At 37.7% G+C, this 27,643-nt stretch overlaps 3 protein-coding genes across 3 annotated transcripts in view; 2 read left to right on the top strand and 1 right to left on the bottom strand.

The window, feature by feature from the left end:
* Window positions 1-874: 874 nt before the first annotated feature.
* Window positions 875-27,643, top strand: part of LOC6031360 — a 55,524-nt gene continuing 28,755 nt past the window's right edge. Inside the window, exons 1-2 of the mRNA XM_038253173.1 lie at window positions 875-1,277; window positions 8,909-9,555. Coding sequence (XP_038109101.1) covers window positions 9,396-9,555 — 160 coding nt within the window. The 5' untranslated portion in view covers window positions 875-1,277; window positions 8,909-9,395. The remainder of the gene's footprint in view (window positions 1,278-8,908; window positions 9,556-27,643) is intronic.
* Window positions 4,260-5,048, bottom strand: LOC119766877. Its single transcript, XM_038253175.1, has one exon. It carries the CDS (start codon window positions 5,028-5,030, stop codon window positions 4,302-4,304), a length of 729 nt encoding a protein of 242 aa, XP_038109103.1. The 5' UTR covers window positions 5,031-5,048; the 3' UTR covers window positions 4,260-4,301.
* Window positions 6,391-7,338, top strand: LOC6031358. Its single transcript, XM_038253174.1, has 2 exons — window positions 6,391-6,488; window positions 6,547-7,338. Exons 1-2 carry the CDS (start codon window positions 6,444-6,446, stop codon window positions 7,318-7,320), a joined length of 819 nt encoding a protein of 272 aa, XP_038109102.1. The 5' UTR covers window positions 6,391-6,443; the 3' UTR covers window positions 7,321-7,338.

Raw genomic sequence — 27,643 nt, 5'->3', positions numbered from 1 at the left:
TTCCTTTACCTGATAAAAGTTGTAAACTAACAGGTTATCGTTATAAATAGTTATAAATGAACGCACAAATTACAAATTCCTTCGCGATTGTAAAAAGGGTCGTTGTACTCATAAACACAATAATACTCGTTGTGAACAATAAAATCACCAATTTAAGCTTACTTTTACTAAAAAGTCTCAATTTAAACCTATAATTTTGGTTCTAATAATACCATCTCAAATATCTAGAAAATATTATTTGTAAAAAAACAAGAAAAAAAATGAAATTGATCTTGTTGTTTTACTTTTCAGCTTTTTCAGTTTTTCACAATCATAACAACATAAAACGTGATAATAAAAAAACGCGCGCGAAGATATTTTGGCGCATTTCAAAATAACTCCAGGATGAACACTTGCAACATGTGCTTGCTAACGGCCGGGCGCCGTTCATTACCAGTTGCCGCCATTCGGGCGCATGACAACAACGCATTGCTCTGCAATTCATTCGGGTTTGTTCGGTTTCTTCGTCAACGAAAGCTTTTCGTTGTTGCCAAATGAGAATCTGCGTGCAAGGAAAACAATATCAATGTTGGATAGTGTTCTGATTTTGAAAATTTAAATAATTTGGATTTAACTAAACAATGCAAACGGGTCAATGAGGGTTTGTAGGCAAATAGAAATTCTCACTCACATCAGTGAATTTGCAAGATGGGTATTTTTTAAAACTGACCATTTGATTTGATTTGATTGAAAATATCATTTTGAAGGTTCGTAAAAAAATAATATGCAAGCTTTCACCGAGCGATTTGGCAACACTGCCGGAAAAAGCTCCGTTTGTCGACCAGCAGCAGCCTCAGCGCCTACGAGAGCGCGGCAAAAACACAACAAACGAAACTTTTGGCTTTCAGCATCATCAGTTGTCTTTTATCACTCGTCGCGTGCAGTTGGAAGTTAACGGACGCGCTCTCCCCCTTTGTCGGTCGATTCTGATAAATTTCCCTCCCGGTCGGGGTAGTGAATCGGAAGCAGTGAAAAGTGGGAGGCCTGCTGGCCATTCCAGATTCCGGTGCAAGGTGTGAAAGTGCATAATAAAGCGGTGAAATTTTGCCAAAATCTGAAGCAAAGTGATTTAATTGTTTGCGAGAGTAGTTGTGTGCGTGTGAAAGAACGTCCCTTTAACTCGTTGTGTGCAATCTATTGTTCTGCTGTCGGGCGGAGTCTGTGGTTGTCGTGGTGCGCTCGGCTCGGTTGTGGATTCTTATTGGATTGGGATTTTTATGAATGGACCCCACGTGAAGGTGAGTAAATAACGGTTTCTTTTTTTTTGCGCGCAATTGTTTCTTTTGTCTTGCGATTGGTTGAAGGGAGAAAAAACGCATTCATTTTTTACCATTGAGTGGGTTGGAACAATTAACAATAATTTACCCACATTTCAAAAGTTATGGTTTCGAAGGATAATTTTTTTTAACATTCTCAAAAAAAGCTCAAAAATTAAATTTTCGAGCCATGGTTATAACATTTGAATGAAAAAAGTGTTTAAAAATGCATTATACACCTGTCTAGTTGTTTTGCAATCATTAGTTTCCAAAATACCTAACTATTGACGAAAATTTATTTTTTTACAGAAAAAAAGTTTTTGCGGTGCTGTGCATTGAAATGTCATAAAAAAAATTCAAAATATTTTTAATCCAGCCCAAACAAGCTAAATATGATTAGCAATGCAGAAAAATGCGTTTTAGATTGTTTTAAGTTGATTTGACTTCTATTTTCATTAGAATTTTGAAGTTTTTTGAATTTTCTTTTTTTTTTTGCACTATGATTTTTCGGAACAATTTTGAATTTAAACAAACGATCAGGTCGAACTATCAAAAACTTAATGCTTTGACAATTCTTGAGTTTTTTTAAAGGACCTATAAACTATTGTTCTCCATATGTTTATAGGACCTATTTAAAAAAAAAAAATCTAGACTTAAACATTCCTAGTACACGAATAAAGTTGTTTGAGGATTTTTTTTGGCTGGGAATCAATTTTCAACCATTTTTTTCTACTGAACTCCATAAATTCAATAATATTTCAAATATTATCAATGAATCAATAAAAAATGGGAAGAAAACCAGAGGAATATTTTTTTTTTCAGTTATTTTTTCGACCATATGAAATGTTGTGAGTGATTTTTCAGAGGTTTTATTTCAGCCACCATTAGCCTAATCTTCAATGTCGTTAAAAAAATGTTTTAGAAAATTTTCAGATCTCTTCGGAATAAAAATATTTTTAGAGTTTATCAAGCTTGGTCATGACTTTCACAGGTAAAAGTAGTCACGTTATGAACAAAAAACAATTTCAGGTGGCTATGGTGGACGATATCGGAATTGATATACAGTACTGATTGATTGCAAATTTGATTTTACATCTAAAATTAATGTAACTACAATTGGGCTTTTTTCAACGTTTTTAAAAAATAACGATTTTTTCAAAAAAATATATTTTTGCGCGTTTCAATACACAGAAAAAAAATGATGGTAATATTCATCAGGAAATGGTGACAGATTTTGTGTCAAAAAAAATTATTAATTTTACCCCATAAAATGATGAATTTTCATCAGTTTTTGATGAATATTCATCAGGTTCACATTTTTACACATTTTTTATGTAATATTACTCAAAAAAAGAGGTAATAATCAACCTACCAAATTTTCAACATTACAAAATTCAACTTTTTTTTTCTGTGTATCTTGTGTTAAAGTCGAATTGGATAAATAGAGAAACTATTTCCAAATCGATCAGAAAATCTGTTTTCAAGGTACACATTTTTGATGGTTGCTAACATTGTATGAAGATTTGTATGGACGAACAACTGATGCAAAATGACATCTTGTGAAAAAGTACACACAAAGATTCATCCAAATCAAAAAAATGCAAAAAAAAATCGTTGTTCAAAGTCTAAGAGAATCGCTCATCATTTTTAATTTTATGTAAAATTACACCCAGAAGTATGTAGCACACCAGTATTAAAACCCTACTTGACTGAGATGGCAAGCTTATATTGACGTTTATCCATCCCTATCCCTTGTGTACCTAGGTTCAAATCCTGCATGTTTGTGGCATTACATGAAATTTATTTTGGATTCTATAAGAGTTGACTAGGAATTAAACAGTAATTCTCTGGATTGAAATTCCTTTGAACAAACAATATGTTTCAAATGTTTTTTAAGCACTTATATTTGAATGGAACAATTCATTCTTTTCCCTTAAAATTTCCACCAAAGTCCTTCTCAATCCCACTTCAGCACGTGACCATTCGTGCGCAACGCAAGCACTCTGCTCGACCTTATCCACCAATGAGGGAATGCGTCACGCTTCCAAGCTGTTCATATATTTTTTGTTTTGTTTTCGTTTGAACCTTCTCAATTTTTGACGGATGATGATGAGACATTTAATTACAGACCTACCTGACGAGTTACGAATCGTTCCAAAGTTCAAAAGCCCGAAACCCTGCGTGCTCGAGACAGAGCGCTGATAACAAACGGACAGACCTAACGGATTCCCTATGGCCCTCCGGGGCTTATCGATTGTCACGAACATTTTCGCAAACTTTTTCGTGACTTTCGTTCGAAAAAAAAGAAGAAATAATGCAATCTTTATTTTCAGTAAGTCTCGTGCATTGTTTTTTGTTTCGCTCCCTTCAAATCGTTATCTCTCTGTGGTGTTTCTTATCGCACTCGTGTCAAGCTAATTATCGTAGTACGAATATGGAACCACTAACCTACCTGGGACTGACTACGCCAGATACAGCCACCATAAATTAGCGAATGTTACACCTTATCAGAAGACAGTTCGGGAGTTCGTGCGGACAACCCTGACGGTGACGAACTGTCCCCGAAAGAGGTTGATGAATGATATTTACGGTTTTTGCGAAAGGCTCCCAAAATAGGCACTCGTTTTCACCGGAATGGACTAATAAAACGAGTTTGTTAGTAGCTGATAATTTATAGGGCATAATATAATTTGCCTTAGCTAGATCATAAATTAAGAAAATTGGGAAAGAAAACATTTTTGTTGAGATATTGAAGATCTTGTACAATAACGGATAACGTATATTTCACCACTTTTTTCAATTAATCCATGCATTCTGCCAAATTTGGAAGATATTTCGGTATAAAAGTAAATAAGTTTGTGGAAGACTACAGCCAAAATGTGGGAAATTTTCGTATATTTTTTAAGCAAATCTTTTTCAATCTTCAAGGATTTTGTCAAAGTTAACAATAACAACTAATAATTCTTTGGCTTATCCATAATTTGTCATAACTATTTTATCAAACTTCTACAACCCAAACCTTTCGCGGAAAATTTTACGAAAATCGGACTGTGGCTCAATGACACCACCCGATGTAGCCTTCAAAGCTGATTCCGCTGCCGGAGCGATTTCCACCGCTCCACAAGTGGTCATTATATTTGCGCGAGCCAGCTCGAATCCGGTCTTCATACGTTGTTCACTGTCGGTCATACACGCGATGTAGGTCTGCTCCAGCCCATCCATGGTGGATCCCAGCACGGCAACCCATTCGGTCACCTCGTCTTGGATCGAAGTAGGGTACTGCTCCATGTTGCCCGACTTTGAGGACAACTTGGTCAGGATCCTTTCCGGATCGTAGAAAATGTTCTCGTCCTTGAACACGTTCAACAGCCCAATTCCAATGTACTCGGACTCGTCCTTTTGCATCGCGGCATAAAACTTGTTCACTTCCACCGTCAACGCATCACTCGCTTCGGTAATACACGTGGCGAAACCCGATCCTGCCAGGTTCATCACGCTGTCCGTCATCAATCGCACAAACGAAAGACACGACGCGTCCACTGAAGAAGGCTGGTTGTCGATCTGGTAGATGATCTTGTCCTCCTCGGTGATGGCATCCGTGACCAGGGTTTCCTTGACCTTGAGAACGTCCTCGTGGAACACGTTCAGCTTGGCGGAGCTGCTCAAGCGAGCGTCGGACAAGGTTTCGATGACGAAATCTTGAATCTCGCGGTACCGCGGACGCAGGGTGTTCATGGTAGCGAGGACGGTCTCCGATTCAGGACGATCTCCCGTAACGGCCTGCAAAATGTCACTTACATTAGCTTTCTTTTAACTTCTTCAAATCAGCCAAACTTACGCTTAGTCCAACAAACAAAATTGCTGCAATCACAAACGACTTCATGGTTGGGATTATTTTATTTGTTCTAGCTCTTAACTCTACCTGTTTCAGATCACTTATGCCTTCTTACCCCAACCAGTAAAGATTTATATACGAGCCATCGAATTTGTATCAGTTCCTGATATTCAGCCAATAGCACAATAACATTTGTAGAATTTAATCTTTGTCCGGTTGATAAAAACAATCTGCTTCAACGACATCCGCCCAAATCATATGGTCAATTCCCGACAACAGCGTGTAGATTATAGGACCGTCATGAATTACAGCTTTTGTAGAGATTATCAGGTCGTTGTCAAACACCTCAGAAAATTTCACTGATTTCCGTGTTTTTCATGTGTAAGTGTTTTCAAAAGATTTGATTACTGCCATTTTTTTATACAGTACATCGGATAGAACGCTAATAGTAGTTTATGCAACAAGTTGCAAAAAGAGGATTTTTTCAGCACGAGTCGTACATTTATCCAACGAGGTTCACCGAGTTGGATAAGTACGAAGAGTGCTGAAAAATCAAGTTTTGCAACGAGTTCCATACAACATTTTTTGCAATTCCGAAAAACACCCATTGAGTGAAATTTTAAGTCAAATTTTCATGTATTTTGTCAATAAATCGTTTAAATCAAAAAAATGTTGAAAAATGTTACTTTTCGAAACAAGTGCTGAAAAGTTCAACTTTTTTTTCACGACGGAATTGCAGAAAAGTTACTTTCAGGGAAACAAAACTTAATTGTTTTTTTCTAACCTCATTCCTTGTTTTTTTTTTTTGCTTGATTGAAGTGAAAACACAAAATCCAATTTTCTCAAAATTTCAAAAACATACGAAATGATTTAAAAAATAAAATCCTGGAATTTATTACCATTTGATTGCTTAAATCAAGGTAATTAGGTACTTGACAACAACTCTGTATCAGATTCGACCATACACCATAAATCGAAAGCAATATTTCATGACGACATTCTTGACCGTACAATCTGTACGCGTTGTTGTCGGAACTTCGCGATACGATTTGGCCGGATACCGTTGAACCAGATTGCGAATTTCAATCCAAGTGCCATCAAACCCCACTGAAGCTTTTATGTGCGTGGATTTGCTTTAATCAGCCGGACCTAGATAAAATTCTTCGACGATTTGTGGACAATTGGGTTTAATATCAGGAACTGAAACAAATTCGGTGGCTCGTATATATATTCTCCCTGATTGGAGCAAGTAGCCATAAGTGATCTGAAAGAGGAAGTGTTAAGAGCTGGGACCAAATAAACCAATCCCAACCATGAAGTCGTTTGTGATTGCAGCAATTTTGTTTGTTGGACTAAGCGTAAGTTTGGTTGATTTGAAGAAGTTAAGAGAAAGCTAATAAAAGTGACATTTTGCAGGCCGTTTCGGCAGATCGTCCCAAATCGAAGACCGTCCTCGCTTCCATGAACAACCTGCGTCCGCGGTACCGCGAGATTCAGGATTTCGTCATCGAAACATTGTCCGACGCTCGTTTGAGCAGCTCCGCCAAGCTGAACGTGTTTCACGAAGACGTTCTCAAGGTCAAGGAAACCCTGGTCACGGATGCCATTACCGAGGAGGACAAGATCATCTTCCAGATCGACAACCAGCCTTCAACAGCGGACGTACCGTGTCTTTCGTTTGTGCGATTGATGACGGACAGCGTGATGAACCTGGCAGGATCGGGATTCGCCACGTGTATTTCCGAAGCGAGTGATGCGTTGACGGTGGAAGTGAACAAGTTTTATGCCGCGATGCAAAAGGACGAGTCCGAGTACATTGGAATTGGGCTGTTGAACGTGTTCAAGGACGAGAACATCTTCTACGACCCGGAGAAGATCCTTACTAAGTTGTCCTCCAAGTCTGGTAACATGGAGCGGTACCCAACTTCGATTCAGGACGAGGTGACCGAATGGGTTGCCGTGCTGGGATCCACCATGGATGGGCTGGAGCAGACCTACATCGCGTGTATGACCGACAGTGAGCAACGCATGAAGACCGGCTTCGAGCTGGCACGCGCCAATATGATGGCCACTTGTGGAGCGGTGGAAATCGCACCGGCAGCGGAATCAGCTTTGAAGGCTACGTCGGGTGCTGTCGTTGAGCCACAGTCCGATTTCCGTAAAATGTTCCACGAACGGTTTGGCTTGTAAAGTTTTGATGAAATGACTGGGAACAAACAGTTTTTTTAAAGGTCCAATTTACCACACTTGCTTTTTCTGTTTTTTTCAAACCGTCTTGAATCATGGCAAATCAAAACACCCAAAAAGCACAAAAATGTTTTTTTTTTTGTATATTGGACCTTTAAAAAACTCCGGAATTATGGAAAGATCAAATAAAACGGATTGCATAAGTTAATCTTCTACAAATACCCAAAATAAACTAGTTTTTATATTATTAAGAAATAATTAAATTGAATATTAAAAAAACTAATTTGTTTCTATTTCTTTGATATGGAGTACTTTTTCTACACTTCTTTTTAGTTAAGCAGTGGAACTAAAGCGTTAACTGCAGGGCCCCGGCGATGGCCTGATATGAGCTACCAAAAAACATTGGCAATATGGCGTCGTTTGTTTACAAACATGAGATTGTTTGTGGACGAACCGAAAAATTTACTTTTTTGTAAAAAATTCTATAACCATTGTGCAATAACATTAAGTCTTACAAAACAGACAAAATTTCGTTAAATTCTAGACCCAAATTTGTTTTATTATTATTTTTCAATTTAAACCTCTTTTATCGCGATTCTGATCAATATTGCACATCAAATCATCGTGCCTTTAGTGTAATTTTGAAATTTAGCATAAATTAAAATAAGTTGCAAAATTCCCAACTTCAACCATGTGCAACAATGTCCACACCACCCATGCGGGAAACCGATAATGGGGTAATTCATGCGTTCCAAACTGTCTAAATTCCAAAACGTCATTGCCAATCTTCGGTTCGCTGCTTTTGTTCGTGTTTGAAGTTTCAGGCCGAGACTCTGGTTAACTGAAAGGATAGCGAGATTCCATCATTAATTTGCAGTAGTGCTGCAACCAAATGTCAGTAGCTTTGTCATCATTGAAATGCAATGAAATTTTAATTGGGTGTACAGTTTACACATTTTTTTTAAAGTTCTTGTCTCGGTATAGTACAAAGTTAAATTGTTGATGGTGCTGGAAATTTGGAATACCATGCGTCTCCATCATAGGCACAAGTTATTGAAGCATAAGTCCCTGCGTTATTGGAATTACAAATTCTTCCGTCTAACTTCACAAAAAACCCTCCCTAAATCCTTCGAGATCAAAGCATTGACTTACTTCCTCTATTAATAAATCCCGATCCCCTAATGAAATTGACCCAACCCAGCTGAACCACTTCCCTCCAATTACACCTCTCGCTCTCAAGTGACTTCAAAAAAAAATCTGTGCCGCAATCTATCAAAAGAAGCACACAAACTCCCTCCCCACCCCCGGGTCAGCTGGCACACTTTCCAAGCTCGCGCGCGTCCCATAATCCATCAATCCGATCCCGAAGAGGATTACAGCGCCCCGTGAAGAGGGCAGACGACACCGACCAGTATATGACATCGATGAAGTGTTTTATTAGCTCCAACAGATCATTGTTCAAATAGTTCTTATCGCCTTGCTCGGAGAGTAGGAAAACTTTGCTCTCCGTCGTAATGGTCCTGCGGGACCGAATCCCAGCATCGTCACACAATGAGATTTAATCTTGCATCTTTCCGGTCTTATCTTTCAGCGCCGGCAGAGAGTGGCCACACCAAAAGGGACCAGACCAGTCACCGACAGCGTGCACGGCGAGTTCATCTATCAGTTTGACTGTCTGCTAAATTGAATAGATTTGGCTAACCGTCGTCATCTCGAAGAAGGACCCAGCGTGTCGTAGAATCTACAATTTTTTCGCGGGATTCGCTGAAAAAATCCCCACCTTCTCTCTGTAATGTGACTAATTGCACCTTCGTGCCTGTCTCGTCCGTGTGTCCGCGACCGTCCGTCAACGCGGTTCGCGTTGTGTGTGTGTGACTCGGAAAATCCGGGTAAAAGTTAGAAACGGAAGAAAATTATCCCCCCTTCGAGCCATCATCCCGGCTTTGGTGTGGTTTACGTACGGAAAAATAATCAGTTATCTCGGTCGGAACCGTGGCGAAAACCCCTTTTTTTCTTACTCTAAGAAAAGCCCCCAACCCGCCGCTCTCGAGAAGAGTCGCAACTTTCGAGCCCTCTCGATGCACTCGGGAGGAGAACCCACGGTGGCCGCTGGTGCCGTCGACGCCGCCGGCAGGAGACAAAGGATGACTTCGTCACCGCGTGCAGCGTCATCCTGGCATCCCTGCCTGGTCCTGGCGGTTCTGCTCGTCGGCACGTACGGCGTGACTCAGTGCGATGGTAAGTAATTTAAAGTTGGCACATTTTTATTGCCTCTCGCATCGCCGTAGTTTTATGCGATTTTCATATCTATGTCCCCGGCAGATTGTGTGTGAGTGTGCGGATTCTGGATTCTGTGTGTGTGTGCCGCGCGCGAGGTATGAATATTATCGATTTGTTAACCACTTGGCCGAGCATTCGCACAAATGACGCGTGTGTGTCGGCTTGAATGATGTTGAAGTGGGTTTTGTGTCACTTTTAATCTAGCCGTGTATGGAAATATTGGATTGAATGGAAATGGATTTTATATTTGAAACATGTAATCCAATAAAAAATGGCAGTAGAAAACATGTAAACATGGCAGCTGTTCGTATATTGGACCTTGCATCGATATTGGACTAAAGGGCTCAAGCTAGGTTTGAGATAATTCCTAGAACCGTCATAAGCTATCCAGAGCGAGGGCATTTGTGGAAATACAATGTCACATTCCAGCGATACATTGCCTAAACAAACAGGAACGTAAGTGGGGGTCCCCACGTTTTTCCTCTCCTGTAGATTCAGAACTGTTTTGTAGTTTGAACATCCATACTCAAAACCAATCCAATTCAACGAGTCATCTTTGTGGTTAACTTAAACGCAGTTGGCCTAGCCGTTTTGAAAAGTTTTGAGAAAGATAGATTAGACTAGATAATGCAGTCTGCGATCAGCAGAGAAGCGAGTCAGACGTGCGTCCCTCACAAACCAAAAAAGTGCTTAAAAAGTGCAAAAATGCCTCACGGCAAGAAAAAGAGGCGGTCCTCACCAGCAGGATCGGCAGATTTGAAGAAGCTAAAGAATGCCGAAGCGCTACCTGCAAAGCCAGGCAGTTTGAGCAAGGACGCTCAAAAATTGTCTGGAAACCAGTTCGCTACCCTCCCTGTGGACGTGAGCGAGAAGGAAGAATTTGAACGACGGGAAAAGTTGCCACCCATTTTTGTGAAAACATCGTCATCGGATTCGGTGCGAAAGTGGCTGACCGGGTTTATCAAATCTGGTGCTTTACGAGCTTCCATTCGCTTGTGTGCTGATGGTCTCAAAATTCTGCTACCTACCAGAAAGGATTACAACTACGTTCGGGATTTCCTGAACAACACAAAGATTGAATACTACAGCCATGACGATCCAGGTAAACGCCCCATGAAACAGGTCCTCCGAGGCCTGTACAATATGGACGTGAGTGTGCTGAAAGAAGAGCTCAAAACTCTTAAGTTGAACGTGATCGAAGTCTTCAAGATGACGAGACACAACAAGGACATCAAGTATCGTGATCAACTGTACCTGGTTCATCTCGAGAAAGGATCAACATCGCCGTCTGAGCTGAAAGCAGTTCGGGCAATTTTCAACATCATCGTGACTTGGGAACGTTATCGTCCAGTGCACCGTGACGTGACGCAGTGTTCGAACTGTTTGCAGTTTGGACATGGTGGAAGGAACTGTTTCATCAAGAGTCGTTGTGCAACCTGCGGAGGTGAGCACAAAACTCAAGCTTGCGAAACAATCAACGAGAACATCGAAGCGAAATGCTTCAATTGCGGCGGCGACCATTCTACCAAGAATCGGAGCTGCCCAAAACGAGCTGAGTTTGTAAAAATTCGGCAGCAAGCGACGACGAGGCACCAACCAAATCGTCGCAAAACACCACCAACTTTCACTGACGTGGATTTTCCTGCTTTGGCGTCACCTGGAGCGGGATCTGTTCGAGTGGTTCCAAATCTGCAGCCATTGCCGTTGAATCAGCGGCAAAAAGTTGCAGAGAATACAACACCTCCTGGCTTCAGTCAGCAACCGAGGGAAAACCAACCAGCATCAACGGATGAAGGCAGTAGTGACCTGTTTTCACCACAAGAACTTCTGAACATTTTCATCGAGATGACAACAACACTGCGTGGTTGCAAAACTCGTGCGGAACAAGTAAGAACGCTTGGAGGATTTATCTTAAAATACAGTTCGTAGTTTACTCGTTCTAATGATTTTGAATATTTCAGATTGGTGCGCTGGAAGTGGGGACGCGAAGTCGTGATTATGCAGGTTAATTTTTTTTGTGTGCTTTTGTGTCGCTATTCGTTTGGGTTGAGTGATTGTGGTAATCGAATAATAGCATCATTGGTGCGCTGGAAGTGGGGACGCGAAGTCGTGATTATGCAGGTTAATTTTTTTTGTGTGCTTTTGTGTCGCTATTCGTTTGGGTTGAGTGATTGTGGTAATCGAATAATAGCATCATTGGTGCGCTGGAAGTGGGGACGCGAAGTCGTGATTATGCAGGTTAATTTTTTTTGTGTGCTTTTGTGTCGCTATTCGTTTGGGTTGAGTGATTGTGGTAATCGAATAATAGCATCATTGGTGCGCTGGAAGTGGGGACGCGAAGTCGTGATTATGCAGGTTAATTTTTTTTTTTGTGTGCTGGTAATCGAATAATAACATCATTGGTGCGCTGGAAGTGGGGACGCGAAGTCGTGATTATGCAGGGTAATTTTTTTTGTGTGCTTTTGTGTCGCTATTCGTTTGGGTTGAGTGATTGTGGTAATCGAATAATAGCATCATTGGTGCGCTGGAAGTGGGGACGCGAAGTCGTGATTATGCAGGTTAATTTTTTTTGTGTGCTTTTGTGTCGCTATTCGTTTGGGTTGAGTGATTGTGGTAATCGAATAATAGCATCATTGGTGCGCTGGAAGTGGGGACGCGAAGTCGTGATTATGCAGGGTAATTTTTTTTGTGTGCTTTTGTGTCGCTATTCGTTTGGGTTGAGTGATTGTGGTAATCGAATAATAGCATCATTGGTGCGCTGGAAGTGGGGACGCGAAGTCGTGATTATGCAGGTTAATTTTTTTGTGCTTTTGTGTCGCTATTCGTTTGGGTTGAGTGATTGTGGTAATCGAATAATAGCATCATTGGTGCGCTGGAAGTGGGGACGCGAAGTCGTGATTATGCAGGTTAATTTTTTTGTGTGCTTTTGTGTCGCTATTCGTTTGGGGTGAGTGATTGTGGTAATCGAATAATAGCATCATTGGTGCGCTGGAAGTGGGGACGCGAAGTCGTGATTATGCAGGTTAATTTTTTTTGTGTGCTTTTGTGTCGCTATTCGTTTGGGTTGAGTGATTGTGGTAATCGAATAATAGCATCATTGGTGCGCTGGAAGTGGGGACGCGAAGTCGTGATTATGCAGGTTAATTTTTTTTTTTGTGTGCTGGTAATCGAATAATAACATCATTGGTGCGCTGGAAGTGGGGACGCGAAGTCGTGATTATGCAGGGTAATTTTTTTTGTGTGCTTTTGTGTCGCTATTCGTTTGGGTTGAGTGATTGTGGTAATCGAATAATAGCATCATTGGTGCGCTGGAAGTGGGGACGCGAAGTCGTGATTATGCAGGTTAATTTTTTTTGTGTGCTTTTGTGTCGCTATTCGTTTGGGTTGAGTGATTGTGGTAATCGAATAATAGCATCATTGGTGCGCTGGAAGTGGGGACGCGAAGTCGTGATTATGCAGGTTAATTTTTTTTGTGTGCTTTTGTGTCGCTATTCGTTTGGGTTGAGTGATTGTGGTAATCGAATAATAGCATCATTGGTGCGCTGGAAGTGGGGACGCGAAGTCGTGATTATGCAGGTTAATTTTTTTTGTGTGCTTTTGTGTCGCTATTCGTTTGGGGTGAGTGATTGTGGTAATCGAATAATAGCATCATTGGTGCGCTGGAAGTGGGGACGCGAAGTCGTGATTATGCAGGTTAATTTTTTTTTTTGTGTGCTGGTAATCGAATAATAACATCATTGGTGCGCTGGAAGTGGGGACGCGAAGTCGTGATTATGCAGGGTAATTTTTTTTGTGTGCTTTTGTGTCGCTATTCGTTTGGGTTGAGTGATTGTGGTAATCGAATAATAGCATCATTGGTGCGCTGGAAGTGGGGACGCGAAGTCGTGATTATGCAGGTTAATTTTTTTTGTGTGCTTTTGTGTCGCTATTCGTTTGGGTTGAGTGATTGTGGTAATCGAATAATAGCATCATTGGTGCGCTGGAAGTGGGGACGCGAAGTCGTGATTATGCAGGTTAATTTTTTTTTGTGTGCTTTTGTGTCGCTATTCGTTTGGGGTGAGTGATTGTGGTAATCGAATAATAGCATCATTGGTGCGCTGGAAGTGGGGACGCGAAGTCGTGATTATGCAGGTTAATTTTTTTTGTGTGCTTTTGTGTCGCTATTCGTTTGGGGTGAGTGATTGTGGTAATCGAATAATAGCATCATTGGTGCGCTGGAAGTGGGGACGCGAAGTCGTGATTATGCAGGTTAATTTTTTTTTTGTGTGCTTTTGTGTCGCTATTCGTTTGGGGTGAGTGATTGTGGTAATCGAATAATAGCATACCTTACTGAATTATTTGTGTCTTGAGCGTAATTTTCGTTGAGTAATTAGTGTTTTTTGTGATTCGCAATTCGCAATTTTCAGTGTAAGAACGGGCCTTGACCGATCTTATGCACCAGGTTCCCGACGAACACGCACTGCCCTTACACCTACATCTCACCCTTGCTCTGAGTCAGTACGAGCAGCACGCTAGAACACGCTTTGAGTGTTCGTGCCAGGCATGCACACCTTCTTTTCCGGTTACGCATTTTAACTCGGCCGGGGGTGGTACATTACGTAGGGTTTGATGTAAGTATAAGCGCCTAACCATTTATAGTGTGCCTATCAATTTTCATTAAAGCAAGAACTGTTTTATTTTTAGTTTGAATTCAAAAACTAATTGTTATTTACTGTGTATTGTTTTCTCCTGAAATCTTCCCTATTGTTGAGTCGTGTTTATCTGTTGCTATTTCTTTTGTCGCGGTGTTTTGTTACAATATTTTGGTCCCAAGCATTTTAGAAAAGTTTTCAAAAGTACATTAGTAATATTTGTGTTAATCCTTTAATTATTCCATAAATTGAGTAAGGGCTCAAACCTCACTTGTTTGAAAAAAGGGTGAAGATTGAAAACAATAGAAAACAAAGAATCAATAGTAAGAGAATGATGAGCGTATTTTGAAGAATATAAATGAGAAGCTAGATGTATTAGATGTAAAATTAGACAATAGTTAATAAATAGAGATACAAAACAAGCTTAGATAATAGTAATGATAATTTATAGGACAGATAAAGAATTAATCAAATATATAAATTTGCAATAAAATCAAAAAACATTAGGCAAATGATAAATAGACTTGATATTACTAGTACATTAAGGAAACGTATATTTTTAAGGAAAAAATCAAAGTTTGTTACAGCAGTATCAATTGGTAAAAAAGAGTGGAAAAGCTTTGAGAGATAAGAGAATCAAAAGTTAGTAAAATCAAAATCAAATGATGGATATTAAATAGAAGAATCAGTGAAGAAGTGAGAATCAGTAGAGCAAAATAAAAATAGGAGATAGGTGGTAGCTGAGAATGAAGAGAAGAGAAACCCCGTTGTGCGATGTTTCAGGTACATCCACAGCAGTTGACTCAACATACTGCGAATCAAAACAATACCGTCTACAATCACAAATTACTTCCCTTTCCCACATTGTCGCGCCCCTTTCTTTTAGCCGTCTCGACTCTGACCCGCGGTGGTCAAAGGTTTACGATCCGTTTCCACAGGCCACCAGCTAGGTCATCATGAAAACCAAGCCAACGTGGAGGTAAGAAAATAGGACACTCGCAAGGAACCAGAGCTATACTGTTCTGATCAAGATAATTCGGATGATCTAACAGAACTACGGATGTAGTTAGTTACGCTCCTTCCAGGATGTTCCTTACGTGGACGTCAACCGAAGAGCACGCAACAAGGTCAGTGCCATTGCATGCTCTTAGGTATCAATCCTTGGCCTGCAATTAGTGTTTTTTGTGATCTTAATTAATTGTTTTGTGATTTTCAAAGCCCTTCCTATATCATCGTTGATCGGAAGGCACGGCGTCGGGTAAATTGTGTATAATTTTTTCGATTTAGGTTTTATTTTTTATGGTGAAAAAGCCATTTCTATATAATGATCGGAAGACGCACTGACATTTTGGAATAATTAATAGTGGAGTGAAATAATTGTGAGTGAGTGATTTTGTGTGTTAACCAGAAAGACCTTCCCATAGCATCGTTGCTCGGAAGGCTCGCCGACGGGTCTGTTATGAAAGTCCTCCCCATAGCATCGTAGCTCGGGAGGCATCGAAAAGCCAATACCTTATCCTACTAACCCAAAAAAATATTAATCACGTGATGCTTGAAGGAGATGCTGTGGATTCAACGGTCTCAAGCGGTATCAACAAGTATATAGCGAAAAACTGTGTGCTTGATGAGTCTGCAACTTCAACTATCGGACTAACATTCCTCCCTTTCGTTGAACTGCAGGCTTCTTGGGAGGGCGCCGGTATTGACTAATAAAGCAGGGATCTTCAGAGGTTAAACAGTGAACGGATGGTTGGCTCCCACTAATCATTTTTGATTCATTGTTTAACTTCAGCTGATCTGTCAATAACGGAGTAGCAGCTCATTGGCAGTCAACCATGCTCATGCTCATGCTCATGCTCATGCTCTAATGATTTTGAATATTTCAATGAATTTACTTTTTTAGTTTTAAGTTAGGATTAGTTGTTAAAGCGATTTTTTTCTTTTTTACCCAAATGTATTCGATTTAATGCAAAAATGTAAAACAATTTGAAGTAAATAAATGAATGTGAACAGTTAATAAGAAAACGAAAAATATAACAAAGATGAAGAGCATGTAGCCATACCACTTAGAATGTAAATGAAATGTAATTATTATAAGAAAGTTCAATAAAGACATATTTAATTTCAAAATTACTAGATAATGCCAAACAAAATTTAATTTATATTTGTTTTCTTTTCCTTTTGAAATTATTCATGTTTTTAGTCACTTTTAAATTATTTGCTTGCTTTCTGCTATAGAATGATACCATATTATCATTTTAATTGTAAAAAATGCTTAAAGGGATAGTCTGGGACAAAAATTACAGCTTTTTTTTCAACGTTAGGCGTCATCCATAAAGTATGTCACGCAAAAATCGGTCAACATTAACCCCCTCCCCTATGTCACACTTTGTCACGCAATGTTGAACCCCCCCTCAAAAAGTACGTCACATTTTGCCAGACCCCCCCTTGTTTTCGATGGAATTTTTTATAGTTTTTATTTCTTTACTCTCAGAATGTTTTTGTATTTTTGCCAATTTTCATTTGAAAAAAATAATAAGATGTCTAATTATTACATTTCGAATTAATGTTATGCAATCATAAAAATAAACCTAGCGTGACGTCACAGTCTCATAAACCCACCCTCCCCCCTTCGTCTCACCTTTTCACACCTACGGTAACTCCCCTTCCCCCTAAGAGCGTACGTACTTTATGGCTGACGCCTTAGCAAGGTCACATAAAACAAATCAAATTTCCAAACAAATTTAAGGAGAGAGTTGGTATTTAAAGATAAAAAAATTGTTGGAATTTGGATTTTTGGCGAATTTTTAGATAAAAGTCTGCCTAGAGGCAGAGTTTATCAGAATCAATCCCTTGATCAAATTTTCACACAATTAACACCATCTTCCGCAAAATATATTGGAAATTTTGCATTTCTCCAAACATTTTTCAAAAATTCCCATACACACATCAACACTAGTGTGTCCCAAAAGGCGGGGCGGCGGAAACCTTAGGGCTAATCCGGATTTCGATAGGTTTTTGCCTCTGGAACAATGTTTTCACACAACGATAAATTCCCAAAAATCGCGATTTGCGATTTACTACAAAATGGCCTGTGTTCATAGAAAATATCATATTTTGTTCTTAAACCTTGATAAATGCGTTCAAATTGCCCCGTATTTCACTTTAAATCATAGTTAGGAGTCCTACCAATAATATTCTATAACGTCATGATTCGAATTCCCGGACGCTTCGAAACCTGCATCTTGTTTTTTCAATTATTTAGATATAAGTTCGCATAATTATTGTCAAAACTGTGTTATTTGATAAATTCTATTATCAACTTTCATTTCAAAAATGTTTGGACGCTGTAGCCAATACCAAAACAATTCAATTAAATTAAAATATGAGTTGAAATATTTCATAGGCGTCCGACCAACGATTCATCCTTCAAAAGCATCGCATTTCCTTAGTATGCTATGACGGCTAGGTGAAAACCACGACGCCCCATATCAGACGGTGAACACGTGGCAAAGCATACACTAAAGTTTTGGCTCAGAAACATTCTTTAAAGTAATAAAATAATAATTATTTAAGTTCCTGTAAAGATTTCAACTCTACTAAATAACGTAGCATGGTGATTTTGTAATAATAATGCAATCAATGGCTCTCCACGTGTTCACCGTCTGATATGGGGCGTCGTGGTTTTCACCTAGCCATACTAAGGAAATGCGATGCTTTTGAAGGATGAATCGTTGGTTTTGGAGACACCTGACGTCGATCCAATGCGTACCTTGGGGACAGAATGGACAACCCTAATTCCTTCTGGAATGTGTTCATTGGACCATCCCCTACACACCTGTCTTTATTCCGAGTGAATCCATGCTGTCCCCAGACCTGTAGAAACGATTGAACGAAAAGCACAAAAATCCCATAGTAATTTCCATGTAAACATTGAACCGCTGGGGACAGGCCAATTCTCAACCAAATGGGCTGATATTTGGCATGAGAGTCCCTATGGGTATCCTCTACAAGGGGAACCTCGGTTTGCCGTAATCTGAGAACTTTGTTGGTTGCCCATGTTGACATAAATGTCCCATATGCAAAAACAGCAAGCTGAGAAAAACGCATGACAAGTTTGTCCCACACATAAGGCTACGTGTTAAAATTTCACGAAAAAACTTGATTTCCTCTTGATTTCTAGAAAAAAGTACTGGATGTTATAGGCTTCTCTGAATGAGCACAAGATTTTGAACCAAATTGCATCAATAACTCAAAAGTAATGAAAATGCATATGGGACATTTATGCGATCAGGGGCAGTGAAACACCCTACTGTTTATACTACATCCTGATGATATTTCTACGTTACCAACTTATTATATGATTTTGTGCCAGCTATAACAAAAAGTATATGCTGCTAAGTTCCGGATTACGAATCATGACGTTATTCATATTGATTGCAGGAAGTCGTCATTTTGCATTGGCATGTTAAAGATGGAAAATGCCGACTCGTTCCTAACCAGGTCCAAGTACCGAAAAGGACCTAATAAAAATAATTTTACGAAAAAAAAAAGATGGAAAATGAATTTATTTTTTCCTGACATTTTTACGAATTTCTCTCGAAAAACCAAATAAAATGCGGAAAAACCAAACCATCATCTTGCATCTTGTCTTCTTTCTAAACAATTAGTTTTTGTCATTTCAGTTTGTCATTTTAGTAAAATAAAAATGACGAATTTTCAAAATTCGCTTTGAAAAATCAAATTGTACTACTGTTTCAGCTAAAGCCAGCCTTTTATATGTTTCCAACCCTTTTGCAATGTTTTAGAACTGCAATGCATAAGAAAAAATATTAATTTTTATTGGTTTGACTATGTTACGTAAGAGCCATTACGAAGAAAAGGATTATAAATTAACCGCCTTTACATAATCAAATTTTCCAACACTACCTACTTCTTGATATCAAATCACCATTATTTCAAGCTCCCTTTCAATAAAACCTCAAAAACTTGGTTGTGGTATCGAAGTCCTACCAAAATCACACACACTGTCTTAGCCTGTCACTCTGAGTTAGTTAACGGTGCTAGCTTTTGGGATTGCTTAATAAACAAACCGCACCATGCCATTCGTTTCCCCTCTGTCACCCAAGTTCGAAACTTTGCGCCAATTTTCTGAATGAACGCGAACAGGAACATTTTGCCGCCCAAGCAAGTCTCCAAGAAAAACGACGCAAAAGCAGAAAAGCTAAACTTCCAGGAGCTTGCCAGTTGCCACACACAAACTCACGTCCAAACAAAACAGAGTAACAATGACAAAGAACATCGGGGACGATAAAGAAAAGTCGTCCTTCTTCCATTCATCCATTCACCTCATCACAATCGGGAGGAACAAATCAAAATGGTCTGTGACGATAAATTGAATTGAGCTTAAAATTAATTATGCTTTTTCACCAACTCGCTAAACAAGAACTAATTAAATTTAAATCCTTCTCAAGCCTTTTCGCAAAGTTTGTCTCCCTTTCGTCGATGGCGATGGCTTCAAAAGATGGTGATAAAGCTTTGGCAACATAAATATAAACACCACCACCAAGAGTGACGACACCGTGCGCCTCCACCTTAACCAAACATCTCCCCTTGTTCCTTGGAACAAAAGTCACAAAAAAAAGTGATGATATTCGACGTTTTGCGCTCAGATTGTTTGTTTGTGACCTAACTTCGATGGCAGTCGGTTTATATTTAGGTATATTCAATCGTAAACAAATCACGAGCCGGCACGCGTCGCTGATTTTGAGTGTAGAGGACCAGTGAGGCATAATGTTATTAAATTTGATTTTCAAATATTGATGGGAGAAAGAATATAGATAAGCTCGATAGATTGATGTTTTATCGTAGGTGATTTGAATGGTTCATTTTGTAATGAAGTTAACCAAAGAAAAAACATCATTTCTAGTCCTTTTTGCCTTCCTCACTTTACTGAGGGAAGGCTATTAAATCACTCGAAAAACGAACTTTTTAGTTAGACCTCCTAGACCTACCTTCATTTGTACATATCGACTCATAATCACCAGCTGAGCAAATGTCTGTGTGTTTGGCTGTATGTAGACATGTGTACCAAATCAATGTCACTGGAATATCTCGTCGCAGGCTCAACCGATTTTGGCCGGAATGGTTTTAATCGATCCGTCTTAACGTCCCCTAAGTTGCTATTTAAATTCATGCAGTTTTATCATGTATTTAAAAAGTTATGTTAAAAAAAGTGTTTCATATTAAATTAAAATTATGGTAAAAAGGGTGGTTTTTTAATGAAACCCTCACATGTTATATATTTTTAGAAATCATATGAGAAAACCTTTCTTGTGGATTAGGAATTTTCAAGATCTGACTTACCTATCTAAAATTACAAGCAGTTTATAAAATGCTCTGAATTTGAATAACCTCAAATGGTCCCGTCTGAACGACACGAAAAAAGCCTTGTAGAGGGATGCCATTTTCCTGAAAGGCGGTGTCTGTATAATCTTGACAAAATGTCTGTAGGAAGTCTGTTTTTTTACTCGTCACTTATTTTTATTAGGACCTCTTAGGTGCTGCGATCACGTTAGGGGAGATCCATAAACCATGTGGACACTTTAGGGAATTGTAATCACTCTATAAATGAGAAGAAGGCACCAACTACCTTAAGGTGGATTAGGTTACGTTTTTATTTAGTAATTGGAACCATTTTTGGTTCAATTTATTATTTGGCTTCGCCTTATATAATAACGGTTTATCTGCAACATGGAGTTAAACTGTCTGTGAAGTGGCTGTGGAGTTTACCACGGCACTTCAAAAAGGTTTTTTTTCATAAAATTATTTTTATTATCTCCTTTTCGGTACTGGGACCTGGTTAGGACCGAGTCGGCTTTTGTAATAACATTGTTTGTAAAGCTAATAGTAATTACAGAGGATCTTGTGTGTAAATATTAGTGGGAGGGGAGCCGATTAATTTCAAAAAGGTTAGCTCCATGTTGCACGCACACACTCTCACTTTTAATTTCTAGATAGCTTTGCACTTGTCAAGCGATGTTGTAGGCGAAAATGATGATTTTTTCAGCACGAATTTTCACCGAAAAAACACTTTTGATTAGGATTTTTAAGTGAATCGTTTGTTTCCTCGATTTAGTTAAATGTTCGCGTGTCTGATCAACTCAGAAACCAAACAAAAATGAGCAGTTCTCTACGGAATCGGTCTTTTTTCTTTAATTTTAATTTTTGTATTTTTTAATCCAGCTGAAACTTTTTTGGTGCCTTCGGTATGCCCAAAGAAGCCATTTTGCATCATTAGTTTGTCCATATAATTTTCCATAAATTTGTAGCTGTCCATATGTGAAAATTAAAATCTGTATCTTTGAAGGAATTTTGATCGATTTGGTGTCTTCAGCAAAGTTGTAGGTATGGATATGGACTACACTGAAAAAAATGATACACGGTAAAATTTGGTGATTTTTATTTAACTTTTGTCACTAAAACTTGATTTGCAAAAAACACTATTTTTATTTTTTATTTTTTGATATGTTTTAGAGGACATAAAATGCCAACTTTCAGAAATTTCAGAATGGGCAAAATCTTTGACCGAGTTATGATTTTTGAATCAATACAGATTTTTCAAAAATCGAAATATTGGTCGAAAAATTTTTCAACTTCATTTTCGATGTAAAATTGAATTTGCAAGTACTTTAGTGAATTTTGATAAAGTGCACCGTTTTCATGTTATAATCATTTTAGGTAACTTTTTTGAAAATAGTCGCAGTTTTTCATTTTTAAAATAGTGCCCATGTTTGCCCACCTTTGAAAAATTTTTGAAAAGCTGAGAAAATTCTCTATATTTTGCTTCTTCGGACTTTGTTGATACGACTCTTAGTTGCTGAGATATTGACATGCAAAGGTTAAAAAACAGGAAAATTGATGTTTTCTAAATCTCACCCAAACAACTCACCATTTTCTAATGTCGATATTTCAGCAACTAATGGTCCGATTTACAATGTTAAAACATGAAACATTCGTGAAATTTTCCGATCTTTTCGAAAAAAATATTTTCAAAAATTTGAAATCAAGACTAACATTTCAAACGGGCCAAACATTCAATATTACGCCCATTTGAAATGTTAGTCTTGATTTAAAATTTTTGAAAATATTTTTTTCGAAAAGATCGGAAAATTTCACAAATGTTTCATCTTTTAACATTGTAAATCGGACCTATAGTTGCTGAAATATCGACATTAGAAAATGGTGAGTTGTTTGGGTGAGACTTAGAAAACATCAATTTTCCTGTTTTTTAAACTTTGCATGTCAATATCTCAGCAACTAAGAGTCGTATCAACAAAGTCCGAAGAAGCAAAATATAGAGAATTTTCTCAGCTTTTCAAAAATATTTTTTAAAGGTGGGCAAACATGGGCACTATTTTAAAAAAATTAAAAACTGCGACTATTTTCAAAAAAGTTACCTAATTATGATTATAACTTGAAAACGGTGCACTTTATCAAAAATTCACTAAAGTACTTTTTGATTGCAAATTCGATTTTACATCGAAAAATGAAGTTGAAAAATTTGTGCGACCAATATTTCGATTTTTTGAAAAAATCTGTATTGATTCAAAAAATCATAACTCGGTCAAAGATTTTTTGCCCATTCTGGAAATTTCTGAAAAGTTGGCATTTTATGTCCTCTAAAACATATCAAAAAATAAAAAAAATTAAAAATAGTGTTTTTTTGCAAATCAAGTTTTAGTGACAAAAAGTTAAATAAAAAAAATCACCAAATTTTTTTACTTTGTATCATTTTTTTTCAGTGTAGTCCATATCCATACCTACAACTTTGCTGAAGACACCAAATCGATCAAAAAATTTCTTCAAAAGATACAGATTTTTGAATTTTCACATATCATTTTTGTATGGACAGCTACCAAATTTGTATGGAAAATTATATGGACAAACTAATGATGCAAAATGGCTTCTTTGGGCATACCGAAGGCACCAAAAAAGTTTCAGCTGGATTAAAAAATACAAAAAAATCGAATGACCGAAATCTCAGAGAATTGCTCAAATCTAAAAGTATTGTTTTTTTTATATAAAGTTGAAATTTTCAAATGAGTGCTGTGAAACTTCCCGATAAATAATAAATATTTTTTGATTTACCTTAAACCACAGACAGACAGACGTAAACCTTTTCCTTAATTTCCAATTTATGTAACGTACTTTTTTCAAATCCAATTTTGTATCTGAAAATGATTTTTTTTCGACCGGTTGTGGGTTATTCTCTGCCAACTCACACGAAATCAGAAAAAAAGTTGCCCGACCCCTCTTTGATTTTCTCGTGACGGAGATGAGGTACGACCCCTTTCATTATTCGGGATTTTTACTAAGACACGATTTTTATTGATTTGTAGCTCGAAACCGTTAAAAGATAGAAATTTGGTGTCAAAGGGACTTTTGTGTAAAATGGACTCCCGATTTGATGGCGTACCGTCAAAGGGGTGACTTTGATAGGTTTGAGATTTTTCGGCTAAATGAAGAGTACATATTAAATACGTACGGAATGGTATAGAACAGGGGTGCCCAACCTTTTTGCCCTGCGAAGCAGTGGCGGGCCGGAACTAATATTTGATAAAAGTTGAAAAAGTAAACCTGATCTTATGATTGGATTGATTTAAAGTAAATACCTACATAAAAAAACTAGTGTTGCAAATATGATTCATGTATCTTGATTTTAAGAATGAAAAACAAAGATAACACTCAAAAATGTGTTTATTTCACTTATTTTAATGTTTGTATGTTTAAAATTGTATAGATATTGTTTTTGACGATTGCAATTAAATACCTTGATATTTTGTATATAAAGAAAAAAAAACATTCAAATTTCAATGATCTTTAGAATTTTTTGAAGTTTTTGATATTTTTTTTTATATTTTTAAAATATTCGCAGCGGTCTATTTTCAGTATGAATAATTTGATGTCTTATGTTTATTTTTAAATAAACTTTATCACTAAAAAGTTGTTCTGGAAAAATACATTAGTTTTGCTTACTTATTCATTTAAAAAAAAGAAAATAGAAAAAGACTTCAATTTGAAGTAAACACCGTTAAAATTCAAAGAAATAACATTTAGTCTCTTTTTGTAAATTTTAAGACAACAATCCAAGTTTTTTCATAAATTTCACAATTTTACGAAATGGATAATTTGTTTTCCTGCACAATTTTTCAGTTAAAGAAAACAATCAATATAAAAATTATAAGAATTAAATTCAAACATTAAGAATTTTCTGATAATATGTTAAAATTTGATCTCAAGCTTATTTTTTTTAATTCAGACAATAAATTTGTTTATTTAATACTTCATGAACAGCCTTAAGGGCCGGTCATAGAACTATTTTGAAAAGCCGTCGCGGCCGGATGAAATGGCTTCAAGGGCCGGATCCGGCCCGCGGGCCTGACGTTGGGCAGGCCTGGTATAGAATCATACTGACCGTGGTAGAGAAGTGTTCAAAGTACCTAAATAAAAACTTTTCATAAAATTTTGAAAAGTTTAAAAAGTTAGTTAACTATAATGCAGAAAATTTTGATTAATAGCATTGTTTTAATCTTCTCAAAGTGTCATGATTTTCTCAATGAACATGCTTTTGAATCGGAAAACGTAAGGCATTTTCGGATTCTTTAGACAATTATCCACTAGCAAAAGGTAAAATAAGTTTGTATTATAAGTTTTTGAAACATAATTTAAAAAAAATATCTAAATTAATAGGCCTCTTTGGATTATTTCTGATTCGAAAAGAATATTAAATTTCCCATAAAATGACATATCTCACAGTTGAAGAACGGGAAATGGCAGCGATTTCAACTTTCTTTGATAAAAATAAAATACTTGTTTTCGAAATATGGAGTACACCATCTAATCGGGCATCCAATTTTACACAAAAGTCCCTTTGACACCAAATTTATATCTCTTCGCGGTTTAGAGCTACAAATTAATATAAAAACATGTCTTAGTAAAAATCCAGAAAAATGGATCCCGGATTCGTGATCAGGCTCGAAAATTACCCCTTAGAGCAAAGTTTCACGGAAATTGAAGAGGGGTCGGGGCAACTGCTTAGTCTAAATCTTTTTTAAACATAAAGTACTTAAAAACATCATGATTTATACAAAGTGACTTATGCGACCCCAAGACGGATCCGAATGAGACCAAAATGGTCAAAATCCGTTAAACCAGTCCGGAGATAATCGAGTGACATTTTTTCGATGCGTGAATGTGGGTCTAGGACGTCAAATTAAGAAGTACATTTCTCGAGTAATTTCACAGTTTTTCCTCAGAAAGGTGAGGAAGGCAAAAACATTAAAACAATTTATAACATGACAAGTATCCTGGAAAAATACTATGATAAATCTGCTGAATTTTGTTAAGGAAATCGGTCCATAGCATTTTTGTACATACTTTTCCAAACTGATAACCTTTAAAATGAACCTACGAATAATGTAATAAAACTACTACAAGAACTTCAATGCATTCATAATAACTCAACCATAACCGAAAGCCAAAATTCTCTTCCACATCGACCAGTCGTCGACCCAGTGCGTAAAGAGACACTTCGTGGTGAGTTCATGACCACCCGTAAGAAACGTTGGAAAATGTTTATCTGCCCAATTCTGTCCACACATCTCCGGTGGGTAGACCTTCAAGTGAAGAGTGATTCATGATACTTTCCCCGAAAATCTGTGCCAGTCACACTAGCCTTTGCGGCTTCCGTTTCTTCACTATGTTGTCGGTGGCTGCTCTATCTACGACTACAACTTAATCCTCGAGACTGTCTCGGACATTGCGTCTGGATGCTGCCACGACTGCCTGTCAACGTGTTCTTTTTTTTTTTCTTGCTCCTTTTCAGCTCCGGAGCATCCTTGGCTGTTGTTGGATGACGATTGTTCTCTGGGGTTGCTCAGAACGGTTCTTGAAAGTCGTTTACCCGGTATCTCGAACACTCGAAAAGTTCGGCGTTGTTGACTAGCCCAAAGTCAGCACAATTTTTTGTTTGTTTTCCTCATTTCCATTTTTGGCACACTCTTTCCTTGCGCGGCACGGATGCTGCTGGGGCGACTTTCGGCGAAGGGGTTTTTCCCTCCAGGGGAAAAATCTTCGATGTTCAAAACGAACCAACTCATCCGGCCGGGCTGACGTGAAGCAACAAAAAAGAACGAAAATTGCGTATGACTCACGGCTGCCTGGATGATCAGGAAAATGTTATGAATGAATGAATATTTGTCTAATGCTGATAAGTGGGTGCTGAAGGAAGATGAGAACGTGGCTTAATGTAAATCAAGCAAATAAGGTATCTCCTGAGGCTTGAGAATACTGACAACTGTTCTTTCCGTTCTTTCTGATGGAAAAGAAAAGTTATATGCGTCGTATGTCCTGTACAACAAAACCCACTAGAACCGTTTTCAAATTTGTGGTTTTTTGTATTGTTTTGTCTCTTGGAAAGATAATGATTTTGTTAAAATTTATTGAAAGCTACATTTTATCTATATTTTTTTACAGACGTGGTATCTTAGAGTCACTACATGTTCATTGGGTTGAACAAAAAGAGTTTATAAAATAACTAGTACTAAGAAATATTATGGAACAACCAGAGGCGACTCGTGCCCAAATGAAGCACCTGTTCAATGTTAAGAAATGTTTTCAAAGTTTTTATGTTTCCAATGGCTTTTATTTTACGTTTTTTATTATTTTTATACTATTATTATTTACTCTTTATGCAAAAAATAACTGAAATTATGATTGACATTTTTTTTATCTCGTTAAAATGTATTTTTAAGACTTAATCAGCAAGGGGAATGTGAAAAAATAGGGCAGTTGCTCCGCCATCCTTATTGTAATTAAAGGGAATTTATTAATTATTGTTCCGAATTTTGAAACTATTCATCAGGGTTTTCAGAAAAAATACCGCATCCTTCACAAAAGAAAACTGCTTGTTGGGCTTTTTAAGCCCAACTTATTTTGAGTTAACTTGGTTACTTGAGGACAAAGCTATTAAAAAAATCATTTTGCATTCAAAAATGTTTTTTAATCTCATTTTACTTTTTACTTTTTAGAAGCAGGTCGTATCGCTTTTGGTACTTTATCAATTTTCTAGAGAATTGAATTTACTCACTATGCTGCCAAAGAGAATTTCCACTGCTTGTTATGTCGTCATATTTTCAATTTCCGAATAAAAAGAAGGGCTTTTGATGTTAAAAATAAAATTAGATTGACCTGAATCCGAGATAATGAAAATATTTGTTTTTGACATCAGTGAAAAAAAAATCATGCTACAATATATGATACATTTAGCTAGAGTGAACCGGGACTACAGTCTGAATAAGCACAGTCGTTTTTGAAGCATTCAATGGCATCAAATCTTAAACGAATTTACACAT

This window comes from Culex quinquefasciatus, chromosome 2, assembly GCF_015732765.1.
Source record: "Culex quinquefasciatus strain JHB chromosome 2, VPISU_Cqui_1.0_pri_paternal, whole genome shotgun sequence".
NCBI classification, from domain to species: domain Eukaryota; kingdom Metazoa; phylum Arthropoda; class Insecta; order Diptera; family Culicidae; genus Culex; species Culex quinquefasciatus.
The sequence above is the reverse complement of the archived record's forward strand: the minus strand, read 5'-3'. Positions and strand labels throughout refer to the sequence as shown.

Coding starts and splice junctions, on each gene's coding strand:
- LOC6031358 (XM_038253174.1), top strand. CDS start 6,444: ATGAAGTCGTTTGTGATTGCAGCAATTTTGTTTGTTGGACTAAGC. Junction 6,489..6,546: donor TTTTGTTTGTTGGACTAAGC/GTAAGTTTGGTT, acceptor GACATTTTGCAG/GCCGTTTCGGCAGATCGTCC.
- LOC119766877 (XM_038253175.1), bottom strand. CDS start 5,030: ATGAACACCCTGCGTCCGCGGTACCGCGAGATTCAAGATTTCGTCATC.